General features: G+C 45.8%; 1 protein-coding gene across 1 annotated transcript in view; it reads left to right on the forward strand.

The window, feature by feature from the left end:
* The window catches only part of ttc27 (tetratricopeptide repeat domain 27), a gene marked incomplete at its 5' end in the record, with an annotated part of 103,410 nt that overhangs the window by 50,380 nt on the left and 35,892 nt on the right, over positions 1 to 17,138 (forward strand). Inside the window, 2 exons of the mRNA XM_080550449.1 lie at positions 11,233 to 11,346; positions 15,410 to 15,505. Coding sequence (XP_080406575.1) covers positions 11,233 to 11,346; positions 15,410 to 15,505 — 210 coding nt within the window. The remainder of the gene's footprint in view (positions 1 to 11,232; positions 11,347 to 15,409; positions 15,506 to 17,138) is intronic.

Here is a 17,138-nt window from a genome sequence, read left to right on the forward strand (position 1 = left end):
GTACAGATACAGTCGCTGAAACTGTCAATGATGTTGGACTCAGTTAGGCCAGTCACTGTTAGGAGTGTGTCGAAATGTTAGTACTTTTCCAGCAACAATGAAAAAATAGAATAGTATATTTTAAACAGATGAACAGTAAAATGATGCTCTTTGTTCCTCCTAATGAAGGGTTCCCAGGCTGTCATAGTTATCACGCCACTACTGTTCCACTTCATTATTGAGTTATGTTATTAGATGTGTTAATTAAAACAACAGGCCTATGGTCTTGCTAAAGCTGAGAATCTCTACTTTGACCCCAGAGTAATTGTTTGATTTCATGTCCAAACTGTAGTATAGAGCTAAAAGACGACCCAAAAAAAAATCCTCTTTCAAATACTTATTGACGGCACTGTACACTGTACTTATTGAGGGCACTTGATGGTGTTATCTCCATCAAGTCAAGTCATAAAAGGCCATAAAAAGATGCAGATTTGAGTCACTAACACAACAGTGGGAAGAATGGGGGAGGTGAATTCCAAACCGCGACAGCTCTATAAATCTCATCCCCACACCTGCCGAAGGAGGCTGTCAAAGAGTGGAACTGCACTTGTGTGTTCTGTTCCCTAACCATCACCCTGGGTCCTCCAACAGCCCTGCCTCTCTTCTCCAACTCCTCAAATATGTCAAAGCAACAAGGGAAATTAAGAAGGAGGCGATGCCATCTCGGACCATAAAACTAGAAGTTATGGTCCGGGCCCAGACGGATTGAACTTTTTTAATGACTCCGATAAATAAGACAGATTTTTCCTCTCTGATGTTTTTGTGTTTCTTGAAACTGAGACAAGGGGTGCTCTTGAGGCCCTGCCTGTAAGAAAGGATCCGGTTGTTTGCAGAGTGCAAATCTACCGGCTTTTGTGAACATTTTGACCTAACTGGTGTGACCGTTGTAAACTAATACTCCGTAAGTTTACAGTAATACGTTACTGGAGCAATATACTGTACTTTAGATAAGCCAAGTTTCTGAACAATAGAAGATAATAGCTAGTGGTTGTACAGTTCCACATCATTGGCATCGTCATAAACGGTTATAGGCAGCACCATATTAACTTTAATAACATAGCCAACATTTACTTGCAGCCACACTCATCTGATTACCATTCTGATACTTCTGAAGTTTTTCACGAACCCACTGTTGTCTCACGCTGGCTCACGTTCCAGGAACGACCCGGCGGTTTGACTCCAACTCGAAGAGCCGGCTAAGGCTTCACTCAGTGGGGAAAAAAATCTCGGAAATCTATTTGGAAAAGCCCAGGGTCGGTCAGAGAGAGAAATGCAAGAACCGCCACAGAGGTTAATTTATTGCCCTGGAGTTTATGTGGCTGTTCCGCTGTAAATCTCCACTGTCCACTCCCGCCTGATGTCTTAACCAGAACTGGCTTTTTCATGTCTTTTATTTTAAAAATGTATTTAAATATAGTTTTTTTTAAGTGGTTTTCAAAGTTTATTAGCAGTTTAAGTTGTCTCTATGAAGCAAGTACATTTGCACATTTAGTTTCGCCACGCTCTGGTAGTGTTTTCATCAAGGGGAGATTTAGAGGATTCCATGGATTAGATACAGTACCTTCACACTGCTGTGTTCTCTGTGTAGTCAGATAGACAGGCACACAGTGGTGTGGTGTGTGTAGTCAGATAGACAGACACACAGTGGTGTGGTGTGTGTAGTCAGATAGACAGACACACAGTGGTGTGGTGTGTGTAGTCAGATAGACAGACACACAGTGGTGTGGTGTGTGTAGTCAGATAGACAGACACACAGTGGTGTGGTGTGTGTAGTCAGATAGACAGACACAGTGGTGTGGTGTGTGTAGTCAGATAGACAGGCACAGTGGTGTGGTCTGTGTAGTCAGATAGACAGACACACAGTGGTGTGGTGTGTGTAGTCAGATAGACAGGCACAGTGGTGTGGTCTGTGTAGTCAGATAGACAGGCACACAATGGTCTGTATAGTCAGATAGACAGGCACAGTGGTGTGGTGTGTGTAGTCAGATAGACAGGCACAGTGGTGTGGTGTGTGTAGTCAGATAGACAGACACACAGTGGTGTGGTGTGTGTAGTCAGATAGACAGACACAGAGGTGTGGTGTGTGTAGTCAGATAGACAGGCACAGTGGTGTGGTGTGTGTAGTCAGATAGACAGGCACAGTGGTGTGGTGTGTGTAGTCAGATAGACAGACACACAGTGGTGTGGTGTGTGTAGTCAGATAGACAGGCACAGAGGTGTGGTGTGTGTAGTCAGATAGACAGGCACACAGGTGTGGTGTGTGTAGTCAGATAGACAGACACACAGTGGTGTGGTGTGTGTAGTCAGATAGACAGACACAGAGGTGTGGTGTGTGTAGTCAGACAGACACAGTGGTGTGGTGTGTGTAGTCAGATAGACAGGCACAGAGGTGTGGTGTGTGTAGTCAGATAGACAGGCACACAGTGGTGTGGTCTGTGTAGTCAGATAGACAGACACACAGTGGTGTGGTGTGTGTAGTCAGATAGACAGACACAGAGGTGTGGTGTGTGTAGTCAGATAGACAGGCACAGTGGTGTGGTGTGTGTAGTCAGATAGACAGGCACACAGTGGTGTGGTGTGTGTAGTCAGATAGACAGGCACAGTGGTGTGGTGTGTGTAGTCAGATAGACAGGCACACAGTGGTGTGGTGTGTGTAGTCAGATAGACAGACACACAGTGGGGTGGTGTGTGTAGTCAGATAGACAGACACACAGCGATCTGTGTGCTGCTCCCCTTTGACAGGGCTTGCCTTGTCACTTTTGTGACTTTTTCACTTGCCTTGTCAATGGCTCAATGCGCACCAAACCACCCATCCCAGGAGGTTAAATGTCCTCTCCTCTCATATGAGGTTAAATGTCCTCCTCTCATGAGGTTAAATGTCCTCTCCTCTCATATGAGGTTAAATGTCCTCTCCTCTCATATGAGGTTAATGTTCTCTCATATGAGGTTAAAACTCCTCTCATATGAGGTTAAATGTCCTCCTCTCATATGAGGTTAAATGTCTTCCTCTCATATGAGGTTAAATCTCCTCTCCTCTCATATGAGGTTAAATGTCCTCTCTCATATGAGGTTAAATGTCCTCTCCTCTCATATGAGGTTAAATGTCCTCCTCTCATATGAGGTTAAATCTCCTCTCCTCTCGTATGTCGTCAAAACAAATTATCCCTCACCTTCATCGCTGAGGCAAAACAGAAGTGTGTTCCCCTCGGACTGAGCCAGAGCCAGGTCATGAGAGGTGCTAGCAGTGTGACGGCAGCCTTGTGTGGCCAGAGAGAGACAGAGCGAGACAGAGAGAGAGAGAGACACACGGATTATCATTCTTGTTTTTTATCACCCACATTTCAGAGAGGCCAGAAAATAAACGCATGCGTCTCTAGGCAAGTCAGACGACAGTGATTTCAGCATGACACTGGTTTCACCTTCACCTAGGCGTTACAGGCCATCTCTCCTCAACAGGATGTTGTCATATGTCGCTCATAAAAGGATTTGGAGAGATACGTATCTTACTGGCAGCTGGGTGGTATTCAAAAATGTTTTGTTATACAGGTATGATCCATGTTGTGATGTGTAATTTTCATATTACATTTTCATATAGTTTTGCTCGTCTCGTCATAACATAGCAGATGGTGTGGTGCAACAGTTTAATTCAGAACTAACATGAATATAAGACACACTGACACCATTGGAATGTTAAATCTCATCTGTAACAGCAGCTGAGCAGCTTTTCAGTGGTACAAAAAATGTGGGACAAAGTGGGAGAATGGGGAGACAGTGGGACAACATGTGGAGAATATGAGCAAGACAAAATAGCAGAGAATTGGTCTAAGATTTACACAATGTACATGAAGTCTGATTTGAGGTTATAGTGGGTTTGACACGGGAACGGAAAATAGCATCTTCCCATGATCCTCCATTCTGAATGGTTAACAGTGCATTGTGCAGTGCATTGTGCATAAGCTTATCAAATGTGTGACTGTCTGAAGGTTCACAATGACAGTTTAAGAGGCACAAGTTCTTTGTTGGTAATGTTTTGAAGCGAGCTATGCATTGAGTCATGTTAGGCATGCTGCATACAACATATTTAGAACTACAGTTATTAAGAAACAAAAAATACTGTCATGCTGTCAGCATTTTTGATCGAGTCATTTTTACGAGAGGTTGCATCAGAAAGCTGCTCTGTGATTCGAAAAGTTCAGGGCGACAACAAAGGAACTTCCCCAAATTTGTATGAAGTCACGATCAAGATGATATATCACAGATTTATTTTATTTGGCATTTATAAAAAGGATTATTAAAGATGGAGTCATGTTAGACATGAGAGCGGGAGAGTGCGTTCTACGCTTTGCGGAATGTGTGGCTTGCTGCTTTGACTACGCTGGCAGTGAAATATGCTGATAAAGTCATGATGACTATGAGCTCATGTCTGATTATTATGAATTCACTGTGGTGCACACTTTGTTGATCAAACTCAGAAAGAAAGCTCTAGTGGACAGTGGAAAGAGTCCACTGAATGCACAGCCACCTTACTGTCTATCTTAGTTTAAGGCAGACATCCTTATACCCTTGTTTATAACTAAATTAATTTATAACACATTTCCTGTTATCTACAGTACATAGCTGATGTGAGGTAAGTGTTCATGTGATGTGAGTGTTACACATTGGCTGTGGAGGAGGACATACTTCCGCCAATCCATCATTGTTATCATTTTTGCATTCATGTGAAAGCATTGTGGTTATGTTTGAGGCAGCTGGACTCAGTGTCAAGGACAGGATTGAGAAACTTCCCCACGTTCACGTCTAGTGCTTTCTCTAGACTTGTGTCAAAAGAGTTGGCAGCAGCATTGACCGTTATTTCAAAAGTGCGTTTGGAGCCAGTAAAAGTACAGTTGGGGAACTGAACTGCCCATTAGCCAAGAACTGAACTTTGTCTTTGATATGTGGATATTCTCACAGGTCAGGTTCAGTGAAGTTGAGTTTTCAAGGTGAATGGATGTGCTCTGGCAGGTCAATTCACAAATCCAATGAAGAAAATATTATTTTTTTAATCAAATGAACATGGCTAGAACAGGACAGAATCAATAATCTACAAACTAATCTATAATTGCTGACCGATTAATTGGTGCAACCCGCACACACTCACACACTGCAGGTTCTCTCTTGGGAAGTTCATGATGTATTTTTTCAAGGCTATTTCAGGGCAATGTTGACAAGCATTTCACACCCCTTGGATTTTAAGTGTAGTGCTTTCAAAGCCCTGCATGATTGGTTTCATGAAAAATGTTCAGCATCCTTATCACTTGATTTTAATTTCTCAATGATTAACGTTGTCACTACCTGCTAGCGATGCGGCACCATAATGGTTATGATGATTGACTGTTGAGCTAATGTCCCATTTGAATTATTCCGCGTCTCGTTTAGCATTTACAAACACTTCCTGCTTCACTTTTGTTTACCTCATCAACATCCTCGTAGTTCAGACTCTCTCATATTCCTTTATACTTATTGCTCTATGTCCTCTTAATGTGTTTTTTAATGAGTTGCTCAGCGACTCTAAATGCAAATCAGATATGTCTAGTAATCTACCAGCGTGTCAGCCATCATCATTTACAGTATTAATACACTCACTGAGGTTTACCACAAAAAAGGAGTTTGTCACGTTTGGTGGTGCGTATGACCTCTCTGTGAGGTCACCTTGCGATGGAATGATGCTGGTGAGCCGGTGTAACCTCTGACCTCTCTGTATACAGCACCGCTGACGGAGGAGCTCAGAGCACCGCCATGATGGAGATAATAATAATAATAATAATAATAATAATAATAATAATTCATTGTTTTTATATAGCGCTTTTCCGGGGCTCAAAGACGCTGACAATATGGGGAAAACAGAAAACACAAGCAACAGATAACATGAGCACATAGAACACAGAGTTATCGAACGGGGAACAATTAACGCAGCAATGTCCAGGGGGGGGAGGGGGGTGGCAGGGTTAGGGGAGATGGTTAGGGGTACATGCATGGGAGAACAGGTGGGATTTAAAAGTGGAGAGTGAGGGTGAGTCTCTGAGTGGTTGAGGGAGAGAGTTCCAGAGGCGGGGTGCAGCTCGTGAGAGAGGCACGGTCTCCGAAGCCTTTGAGTTTTGAGGGTGGGACAGTGAGGGGAACAGTGGATGAGGATCGGAGGGTACGGGTAGGGCGGTAGGGAGATAAGATCACGTAGAGGTGGGAAGGAGAACGGAGGGAGAAAAAGGCCTCACTCCAGCCACATTCCACCAGGCTAGCACTAGATCTTAATCTCACCATCATTGCAGCTTCTGCCTGTACTGATGGAGGATCTCAGGTGTTAGTACTGAAGCCTTATCTTCTCCCTGTACTGCAGACACAGCTCACCTTGACCTTGTTTGTCTGATCCTGGTTGGAAATAAAGAGGGGAAAAAAATGATACGGTAATAAGTGTATTATTCCCCCTGTGCAAGAGTGACAGTTACATCTCTTTGATCATATCGCACTCAAACCAATAGAGTCAGCTTCCTGAGTCAATAAAATGAATGATTATTGTGTTTATTTTTGGCCTGCCAGGGATCGTAATATTGCAGCTATAAGTATCTTGGAACGCGATATCTCTTTGAGGGCCGTTATTAAAATGAGGCGACACCGTTCTAGTGAGGAATTGATAAAACACTGAAGGATAGAGAAAAGGACTGGACAGGTTATCACAATTCTGATAATTCCAATTTTCACTATCCACTTCTTAGTGTCCCTCTGTGACATCTGCTGATAGGAATGAGCATTGCAGCCATGGAGAAGATGGTGGCAAAGGCAAACACAAGTACCGGTACACAGAAATACTGCAAAATAGCTTTAATTATACTCGCTTATCCTGGTGTGATTTTGAATACTTTGATACTGGGTGGGAAAACGCACAGTGGGAGAAAGAAGTATTTGATCCCCTGCAGATTTTGTAAGTTTGCCCACTGACAAAGAAATGAACGGTCTATAATCTTAATGGTAGGTTTATTTTAACAGTGAGACAAAATATTGTGATGCAACGACGTACGTCAATGAAGCGTTCCATGTCCATATTTCCATAATGCTCATGCTTCGTTTCGGAATGCCTCCAAAGGTTATACTCTTTGAAAATTGCCAATAACTCTTGACAAACGAGACACATTGGCCTCTGTTTCCCGTTTTCCTGTTTTATTTTGTTTCCCATCTTTCTTGAAATTGTCGACATTCATTGTCCACTTTTCCTTTTTGGCCATAGTTTATGCTATCTACTTTTGGAAAGGTAGATTCATTTACGTTGTTTATATTGTGGCCTAGGTAGTCCATTTGGCTTTTATTAATTCTCTGATAAAAGCGTGAGAGTGGAGCGTGGTAGCGCCTCCTGCGTTTCAATGTTTTATTGTCACAGACTTAAATTTAAACACCAGCGCACAGGCCATATTAAAATGTTTGTCCGAATTTATTGGCGGGCCGAGTTAAAAGTCGTTGCGGGCCGTGTAATTGCCGTGTGTGCTAGACTATCGTTATATTATATACCGATCCCTGTGGAAGACTCATTTCTGTGGTGCTATTTATCCATTTAAATAGTCTGCCTAGTTAGGGATACTGCATCCTTACAAAGGTAATAAAATAAAATGTTAGTTTAGTTTACTAAACATCTGCGCCTTAACCCGGTGTTCGGTTAATTCCACAGCGCCAGTTCTGCTTACCAAAAGCGGCCCTCTAGGTGGCTTGCGTTTCACGCCCGACTCCAAGCCAGTGAGCTTGCTTCTTACCCATTTAAAGTTTGAGAATAGGTTGAGATTGTTTCCGCCCCAAGACCCTCTAATCATTTTGCTTTACCAGATAAAACTGCCAGACTTTGAGTGCCGGTCCCACATGATTCTGCGATTGTGGACTCTTCCTTTTAGGCTACACACACACACACACACACACACACACACACACACACACACAGACACAGAAAGAGGTCAAAGTCAAAGTGTCTTCCCAATGTCAGCGAATGTGTGGGAGTTATCATACGGAGCTGGAAGTAGGGTTTCCTCTGTGTCAAAGATAAGAGTTAGTCAAACAAAGATTCCCAGACAGGTTTTTATTTACTCTCCTATCCGCCCAGATGTGGCAGCCTCCTCCATTCCAGCCCCTAACTCAATAAAGGGCATCCGTAGTGAAGTCATGGCTGGGCCAGGATAGGATCTGCTGTGTCCTGCTAAAACGCTGCTCCACATCCAGTCGTCGTCCCCCCCCCCCCCCCCTGTCGCTTCACACCGAGGAGGGCTTCTGGGGAGGGGTTGCCATAGCGACACGATTAGGACGGAGGAAGGGTAGGAGGAAGGGGAGAGGCATAGGAAACGGGTGAGTGTGGGAGGGAGGGACATCTTAATTTTTTTTTTTTTTTCTCTCTCTCTTTCGGGCCCCATGGGAGGAAGTCGCTTTGTGATAATCATCTCGCAACTTGGCACAGAGGTTTTGGAAAGAAAAAAAAGAGGGGGGGAGGGGCTCCCAGGAGGGGGGGGGGGTGTTCTAGCTCCATCCTCCCCCAGGCATGTGCTGCTGCCTCCCCACTGTCTCCCCCTCCACCACCTTCACAGATAATAGGACTATTAGGTTTCTTTACCTCCTGTATTTCAGTACAGTTACCTCTCCAACTCTGGGATCTTGTTCCGTGACAGCTGTCGGAGTAGAAGGGTTTAGATATCCTGCTCTCCCAGACACGGGCATTAGTTTGCTACTAATTTGGCAGATTTGGATCAGGGCTCGTGTTCAGACATGGCCCACAGGCCCACAGAACCGCCCCGGGGTAGCCAGGGGAGAACACGTGTTGACTCGGCGCAGAGGAAGCGAGCGCGTCAAAAGAGACACAATATCCCCATTGCCTTTATGGCTAGATATGTTAACCCCCAAGCCAATGTCACCACAATCATTCTGTGTGAAAGTAATCTCTCCCTGGGTTATCAGTAGTAGGGGGAAGTATGGTGTTTTTTCATTCGACAAACTGTCGGCCTAATAATTCTCAATTCGACTATCGGTATGACTTGTAGTGAACTGAATGCTCTCTCTCTCTCTCTCTCTCTCAGACACAGGCGTTTTTTTCTATGTACCTGTCTCGTCGACTCTATCTGACTACTCGGTGTCTTCCCTAAGCCCTTTGTGTTGGTTCTTAGAAAGGTCAGTCCATGGAGGAGGGAGAAGGCAGTGACCCCAGGAAGCAGGCGTCAATGACAGGAAATCCCTCCATATTTACCGAGCGTATCGAATTGGCTTATGGTCAATTTGCTCCCCTCAGATGATGAATTGTCACTACCAATAGATATCAATAATTTATAATGTGGTCTCCTAAATCAAACCCATGATGGTTATCTAAAGGCTGAGGTAGAATATAGTAGTGTCGTCAACAGCGGCCCTCCATAGTAACGGGCCTTTCTCTTAGGACTTAGGACTCTAACTACTGAGGAGCATCTTGTGGTCTTAGGTGCACGTTAACACGACAACAGCCATTGGTGGTGTCATTTGACCCTGTGAGTATTATTTTTTTTTACATCTTTGCACTCGATCAAATCTCAGGACCCTCCTTTCATGACTTTTCCTAGATATGTGCGTTCTACCATGCAGCATCCTTACATTTTCAAAATCACATCGTAAGCTAGTGTAAAGCTATTTTGCAGTTTTTCTGTGTAGGAGGCAGGCCAACAAGGCGGCCAACTCGTGGTTGTTGTGTGTAAGTAGCAGCTTCCCGTCGTAAAGACTATGGTCATTTGACCCCCGAGGCGGCTCTTATAGTAGGTACAATAGGAACGGCTGTTCTAGTGTTAACACAACACACCACACCAGACTGTGTCGGCCTCGTTCCCTCCCCGGGCCGTCTGGCCTCTCCTGGCCGTGAAGCGAGCCGTTGGCTGAGCAGACAGACAGACAGACAGACAGACACGGGGACCTGCTCTGTGGACGTCCGCAGCAGCACAGACTCCCGCCTGAGCCAGCGGCTGGCCCGTGGCCGTGACACATTCCTTCATATCCACAGTGTCCTTCGCCACGGCAGACTCTGGATCAGTTCCGTGACTCAACATTCCCCCGATTGACAAGGTTTGAATGAAACCAATTCTGGCAGGAATCTTTCGCTTTGGCTTTGAGTGATGTTTGCCGCAGTACAGTAACACAATGTGTGCGCCAGATCTGAGCAGCAGCAGAGTTTGGCCCTAAACTGTGTTTTGGTCTAGCTTTTCAGATTTGGAATAATGCGAGTATCCTCGTTTTGTCCCGGCACGATCATATCGCCCCTCCACTGCTCTCCCAGGGAGGGGTCACAGTGACTAATCTATTTCCTGTGGTGGAAAGGAAGTGGGACCCACCTCCTGCGTCCTTCCACTGCCCAAGGACAGTCTACAGGCTCCTCCCCCCTCAGACACTGGTCACCAAGCTGACCTACTTGAGCCCCTTTCACACATACACGCCTTCCCAGTAGATTCCATGCAATTACCAGGGTCGGCGTATGACTGAACGCATCTGACCAGGGAAATCCACCCAGGCAATTACCCTGTATTACCATGTATAATTCCATGGAAAGTACCGGGTCACGTTAAGTGTGAATAGAAGCCGTAAGATTGCCTGGTCAGTCTCCTTTCACAGCTGTACTGCGTCGCGCAACCAGCAGGGTAGAACGCATAAGAACCGCCCCCAGACTCTGAAGACAGACACTACTTAATTTCCAATTCATTCAAGTAGATCGCGCAAACCGGGGGAATTGCCGCCATGTGTGAAAGAGAGCAACACGGGTATCTACCGGCATTTGTCTCATTTGTGAACGGCGAAAATGCCTGGTCGACACAGCTTGGGCATCCATGGAAATTCCAGGGAACTATGTGTGAAAGGGACTTAGGTCTCCTCTGGGAACCTGATTACAACGTCACTTCTCATGGGGAATGTCGCCATTTCGGAGTAAAAACTCTTTCTTATTAACATTACCCAGGTTGAGGATGTCAAAGGAAATGACTATGTTTCTGTTAATGAATGTTTGTGTGTGTATTATGTGTGTCTTTGTGTGTGTGTGTGTGTGTGTGTGTGTGTGTGTGTGTCTGTCTTGTAAGAGATTGTGTCTCAGAGACCAGTCCAGTGCACCTGTAAAATGGCCCGAGGGTGAGGTTGTGAAAGTGTGTATCGTAACGCAGCTCTTCCTCCCTTGTCTCCCTACAGTGCATCCTGTCTCAGCCCAAGTTCTGGGCGGTGGAGGTGGCGGCGCTCTGCCTGAGGACCCGTCTGGAGAAGGGAAGCTCCCGGAGGGTGGAGAGAGCCATGACACAGATGCAGGTGAGAGATGGGGAGAGATGGGGGAGATGGGGAGAGATGGGGGAGAGATGGGGGAAAGATGGGGAGAGATGGGGGGATATGGGAGAGATGGGGGCGATGGGGAGAGATGGGGGAGATATTTTCAATAAATGTACATCTACAACACCCTGCCAACATTTAAACAGGCCCTCAAAACCCACCTCTTCAAGCTTGCCTTCACCAGTTAACCCTCTCCCTCTCCCCTTCCCATGTGTCCCCAGCACTACCTCAATTAGGCCTCTATACTTTCTTTTATTTACTTATTTTTTGTGTTTCTTTTTATTATTACTACTCGATCTTTTCAAGCGTATTTGAGTGTCTAGAAAAGCGCTATATAAGTCTAATGTAGTATTATTATTATTATTACTATTACTATTATTATTACATTACCTGATGAAGGCACCAACAACGTCTCATTTCAGGCGGTTTAAGTTCAAAAGTAAGCGAGTTATCACGTGTGAGTGAAGTGTGATGTGCCTGGATTTACACATGTCTCACACATGTCACTTCGTTATCATAACACTGCGCTATACCATGACAGTTCTCTCTCTGATCCATACAGCCAGACTGTTTAAATCAGAATTCCCACTGGGAGCTGTCAGTGAACCCTGCAGAGGACAGACACAGACGCTCTCTCTCTGCTGGTTCCTGTCCCCGGCAGGATATTCGTCATGGGTTGTATGTCTGTCTGTGGAACCAACCTCCAACCTCCTTTTCTCCAACTAAAGCAGAGACACACACACTCATTTAATGATTTGATTCTAGTGCATTGTGACACAACCCTGAAGAGTATAATGACTCCCAGATCCTACCTGTGTGAGAGTCTAAATGACTCCCAGATCCTACCTGTGTGAGAGTATAAATGACTCCCAGATCCTACCTGTGTGAGAGTCTAAATGACTCCCAGATCCTACCTGTGTGAGAGTCTAAATGACTCCCAGATCCTACCTGTGTGAGAGATGTTTGTGGGCCTACGCTGCTCGCCGTCTGCAACCACGGTTCCAGGTGCTGTCAAGCTGAGACCGATGAGGTCAGAATCAAAACCCTGGGAGGTGGGTTCTGGGATGCGACGGGGCGTCTGGGTTTAGAAGACCAGACTCCTGAAGCAGCCAGACACTGTCAAGCTGCTCCACACTTTTCTGACGTATAGTAAAAGGGAAAGTCTGGTTTCAATCGCCCTTCTTTCCCCCTACTCTGTACATAGAACTCTGCTGACCTATCGGAAACCTGTTTTGACGGATAGCACGGCGGGTGTGGGGGAGGGGGGCCGTGTGACAGGCTGGGGGGGTTCTGGGAGGGAGCTACGCAGGGGGGCGGGGTGGGGGGGTGGGGGGGAGCTCATGGGAAGCCATGGGAGTCCTTCACAGCGTGAGGAAGACATCAAGCGCTCACTGATTCCTCGTCACCTTGCTCCGATCCCCCTGTGAGCCCCACACACTCAATCACCGTTTCCTTCTGAATGGCAGAGCCCCCCCGAAAGAGAACCCACCGTATCCGAGCGTGATTGACAGGCGAGGCTCACACACACAAAAGAAAGTTTTCCCTCTGCTTTCTTTCAAATTCTTTCTCCCTCACGGCGATGTGTTTTGACTTCTAATCTTCTTGGCTGCTGAAGGCACGAACAAAAACTGTGCCGTTTGTTATTTCATGTCGGAGCAGGCGTGGTGACTCAAGCGCTGTGACTCCAGAGGGATCGCTCAGAGGGATCTTCGAAGCCGGCGCCCCGAGGGTCCCCCTTCTGGCTTTTGTTTATCACCTTTTCTTGTCCGCTCGGAGCCCCTGTCCTCATTTGGACGTTATAGATCAGTTACCCTAATGACTGCTGGGATTACTTCACCTAATACATACAACCTAACACAACCAAACACAACCTAACGCGACCTAACACAACCGAACACAACCAAACACATCCGAACACAACCTAACGTGACCTAACACAACCAAACACAACCGAACACAACCTAACACAACCGAGCACTGTTTTTTTTTTGGGGGGGGGGGAGTGTGGCAGTCCCACTCAAATGTTTCATTTTATTGGTCCGATACAGTGAAGACAGACAGGAAAGTAAGGAGAAGAAGGAAGAGAGGGTATGTCAGCAGGGCATGGGCCGGATTCTAACCCATGCCGACATGTGTGCACTGTAGACCGTGGTCCTACACCACTGGACCACCCCAGGCCACAACCGAGCACTGTTGACAGAGCGGAGTTGCTTTGTGGGTGTGTTTGGTGGGTGTCTTCAAAGTTGTTTCTGTGGGACACAAAAGACTAAATAAGGATGACGTTAGCCTACAACGTTAGCTTACAACGGTAGGTTTTTTGGGGGCAGTGGGAACAGGCGGGGGAGTATTTTCTCTGCCATCCTTACCTTGAACATTCAGCTGTGTCCAGTCTTTCCTGTCTGTAATACACCAGCAGGTGTTGCTGGGTGATTGACATATCCCATTATGGGAGGGATGGGTGGGTGAAGGCGCAGAGGAAAAGGAGTGTCAAAGGCTCTGTAGCCAACAGCTTTTCCCTTTAATCGTGTCGAGGTTGAGGTGTCAATGGATCACAGGGAAATGAGGACTTCCTCATTGGTGATGCCTACACGTCTGTGTGGAATCATAAATGCAATCACAGACTCCATTGTTTGGATTGTGTCCATCCCAGCCCATAAAATATCTCCTGTTACACTCTTGCCCAATTCCCTCTAATCTCCAAAACAAGGGAGCCCCGAACATCACACCCAGCCTGCTGAAACGCCGTCCCCTGTGTATAATTAAACACCATCCTGGGCAGCGTGGCGCTAAATCTCATTACTCCCATGTCCTCCTGATAACAACCATGGGACCCCGGCCTGGCCTGGGATTGGTCGATAAGTCCCCTCTTTTACGAGCCACGGTTGTTGGTTTTTATCACATTTCCGAAAATGAAGACACAAACTCATCATTGTTTAACGGCGTCCCTGCGAGTCAAGACCGAGTGTGGGCATAGACAAATGTCTCCTCTCGGATAGCGACGAGTCGCCGAGTGCGAGGTGTCGCTCTGCATGAAGAAATGACTCGTCTTGCCAGAGGAGACAGAAGAACGAGACGATAAACAATTGGCGAGCAGTCAGCTATGGCTCATTTGGCGTGGCGGTGAGAGAGTTGTGTATACTGTTTATACTGTTTATTCCTCGTCTTCTTGGATGCCCTCCCGTCAGTGCTCATTGGGTGCCTAACGACCCCGTGCCCGTTGTGTAAACCTGTCACTACAAACTGGATTGAGACAAAACACAGCGATGTAAACTAGGTATCTAAGAGTTTGCCGGTGTCTGTCAATGAGCTGGTTTTGGCCACTGCATTCACAGCTCTATCGACATCTTTAGTGGAAGTGGAAGTGTCGTCTGAGGTGACGTCCTCTACCCACAGTGCAGGTGAAATGTAATGACAGAAGTGAATGGACTGACTTATATAGTCGCCTTATTCCAAAACGCTTTACAACGGCCTCTCATTCACCCATTCACACACACATTCACACACCAATGACGGCAAGCTACCATGCAAGGTGCCGGCCCGCTCATTGCGAGCAAATCGGGGTTCAGTGTCTTACCCAAGGACACTTCGACATGTGGCCAGCCGGGGCTCGAACCGCCGATCTGCCAACCTTGCGATCATTAGACGCCGGCTCTACCTCCTGCGCCACAGCCGCCCCAGAAGTGCTCTGCCTGGGGCTGGGGTTTTGCTGCTGTTTGTATTATTTTCTTCTTCTTTTTCTTTTTATTAATGGCAGTTTGACTTTATTGGATAAAGACAGTGGTCAAAGGAAGGAGAGAGGTAGGGGTATAAGAGGGTATGTCAGCAGTGCATGGGCTGGACTCAAACCCATGCTGATATGGTACACTGAACCCTATGGTACTCGACCACTGGACTACTTCATGCCATGTTTGTATTATTTTTCAATGTCTGTTAAATAACAGTCAGCTTCCAGTTGCTGTCGTTCGGGTATGGTTTTGGTAAGGGACCCTCTGACTGAGTATGACTGTCCAGTCAATGCTTGTTGGTCTTCTTTCCTCACGTCCAGTCAATAGCAGACCACTTCGTGGAGAAGAGCTGTCCCGCCATGGAGCGTCTGAAAGTCTTCTACTGTTGCCAGGCGCCTCCCACATGGGCCATCCAGGTAAGGCCTCCTCCATTGACCCCATCACTGGTGATTGGTTTTCTTATGCTGTGAACCTGACATTTTCTCTAGACACAATGGTCAGTCAGTGCTACAAATCGTAATACACTGTTAATAATAATAATAATAATAATAATAATAGCTTAGATTGATATAGCGCCTTTCTCAAACCCAAGGACGCTTAACAGATATCATAGACAGACAGTCAGACAGACAGAACAGAAAAACAAAGCAAAGAAACAAAGACAACGAGAGTGACAACTAGACTAGGGGCCAAAGGCCTTGGAGAACAGGTTGGTTTTGAGGGCTGTTGTCCAATAGGACCATGAATAAACAATAGTTGTAGCTATTAGCTGTAGTCTCCAGTATTACAGTGACAAGAAAATGTAAGTGAACCCTTTGGAATTACCTGCATGTATGTATAAATGTGTCTTAAAATATGGTCTAATTTTCATCTAAGTTACAATAATGAACTAATAACACACACATTATTGTATTGTTCTTGTCCATATTGAATGCATTATTCAGACATTCACAGTGTAGGCTGGAAAAGGTATGTGAACCCCTAGCCTAATGACTTCTACAAAAGCTATTTGGAGGCAGGAGTTCAAACCTGGAGTCCAATCAATGAAATGAGATTGGAGGTGTGGGTTAGAGATACTTTGACTTGTAAAAAACACAAAAAAACAAACATTTTGAGTTTGCTATTCATAAGAAGCATCTGCTAATGTGAGCCACGCCTCGCAAAAATGAGGTCTCAGAAGACCTACGATCAAGAATTGTTGGTTTGCATAAAGCTGGAAAGGGTTACAAAGTAATCTCAAAGAGTAGATATTCATCAGTCCACAGTTAGACAAATTGTCTATAAATGGAGACGATTTAGTACTGTGGCTACTTTCCCTAAAAATAGGCTACCAGCCAAGATCCAAAGGCACAACGCAGAATGCTCAATGAGGTCAAAAAATAACCCTAGAGTAACAGCTAAAGGCTTGAAGGAATCATTGGAACTGGCTAACCTCTCTGTTCATGAGTCGACCATACGTAAAAAAAGGACACCACGGAGGAAGCCGCTGCTCTCCAAAAAACATTGCTGCGCCTTGACACTCCACAAAGCTACTGGGAAAATGTTTTGTGGGCTGATGAAACTAAGGTTGAATTGTTTGGGAAGAACACGCAGCACTACGTATGGCATGAAAAGGGCACCGCATACCAACATGAAAACATCATCCCAACAGTGAAGTACGGTGGAGGGAGCATCATGATTTGAGGCTGCCTCGGGGCCTGGACAGCTTGCCATCATCGAGGGGAAAATGAATTCCCAAGTTTGTCAGGGTGGCTTTCTGCCAGCTGAAGCTCAGTAGAAGTTGGTTAATGCAGGAGGTGAATGACCCTATATATTGAAGTAAATCTACTACAGAATGGCAAAAAAAAAAAAAAAGGAAATCCACCTTTTGGAGTGGCCCAGTCAAAGCCCAGACCCTAACCCAATAGAGATGCTGTGGAATGACTTATAGAACCAAACAGCCTAAGAATATGGCTGAGCTGAAGCAGTTGTGTAAAGAAGAATGGTCCAAAATTCCTCCTGAACGTGGTGCAGACCTGATCCGTTGCTCCCATCATCATGCATTCTCTC

This window comes from Nansenia antarctica, assembly GCF_963989245.1.
Source record: "Nansenia antarctica genome assembly, chromosome: 1".
Classification (NCBI taxonomy): Eukaryota; Metazoa; Chordata; class Actinopteri; order Argentiniformes; family Microstomatidae; genus Nansenia; species Nansenia antarctica.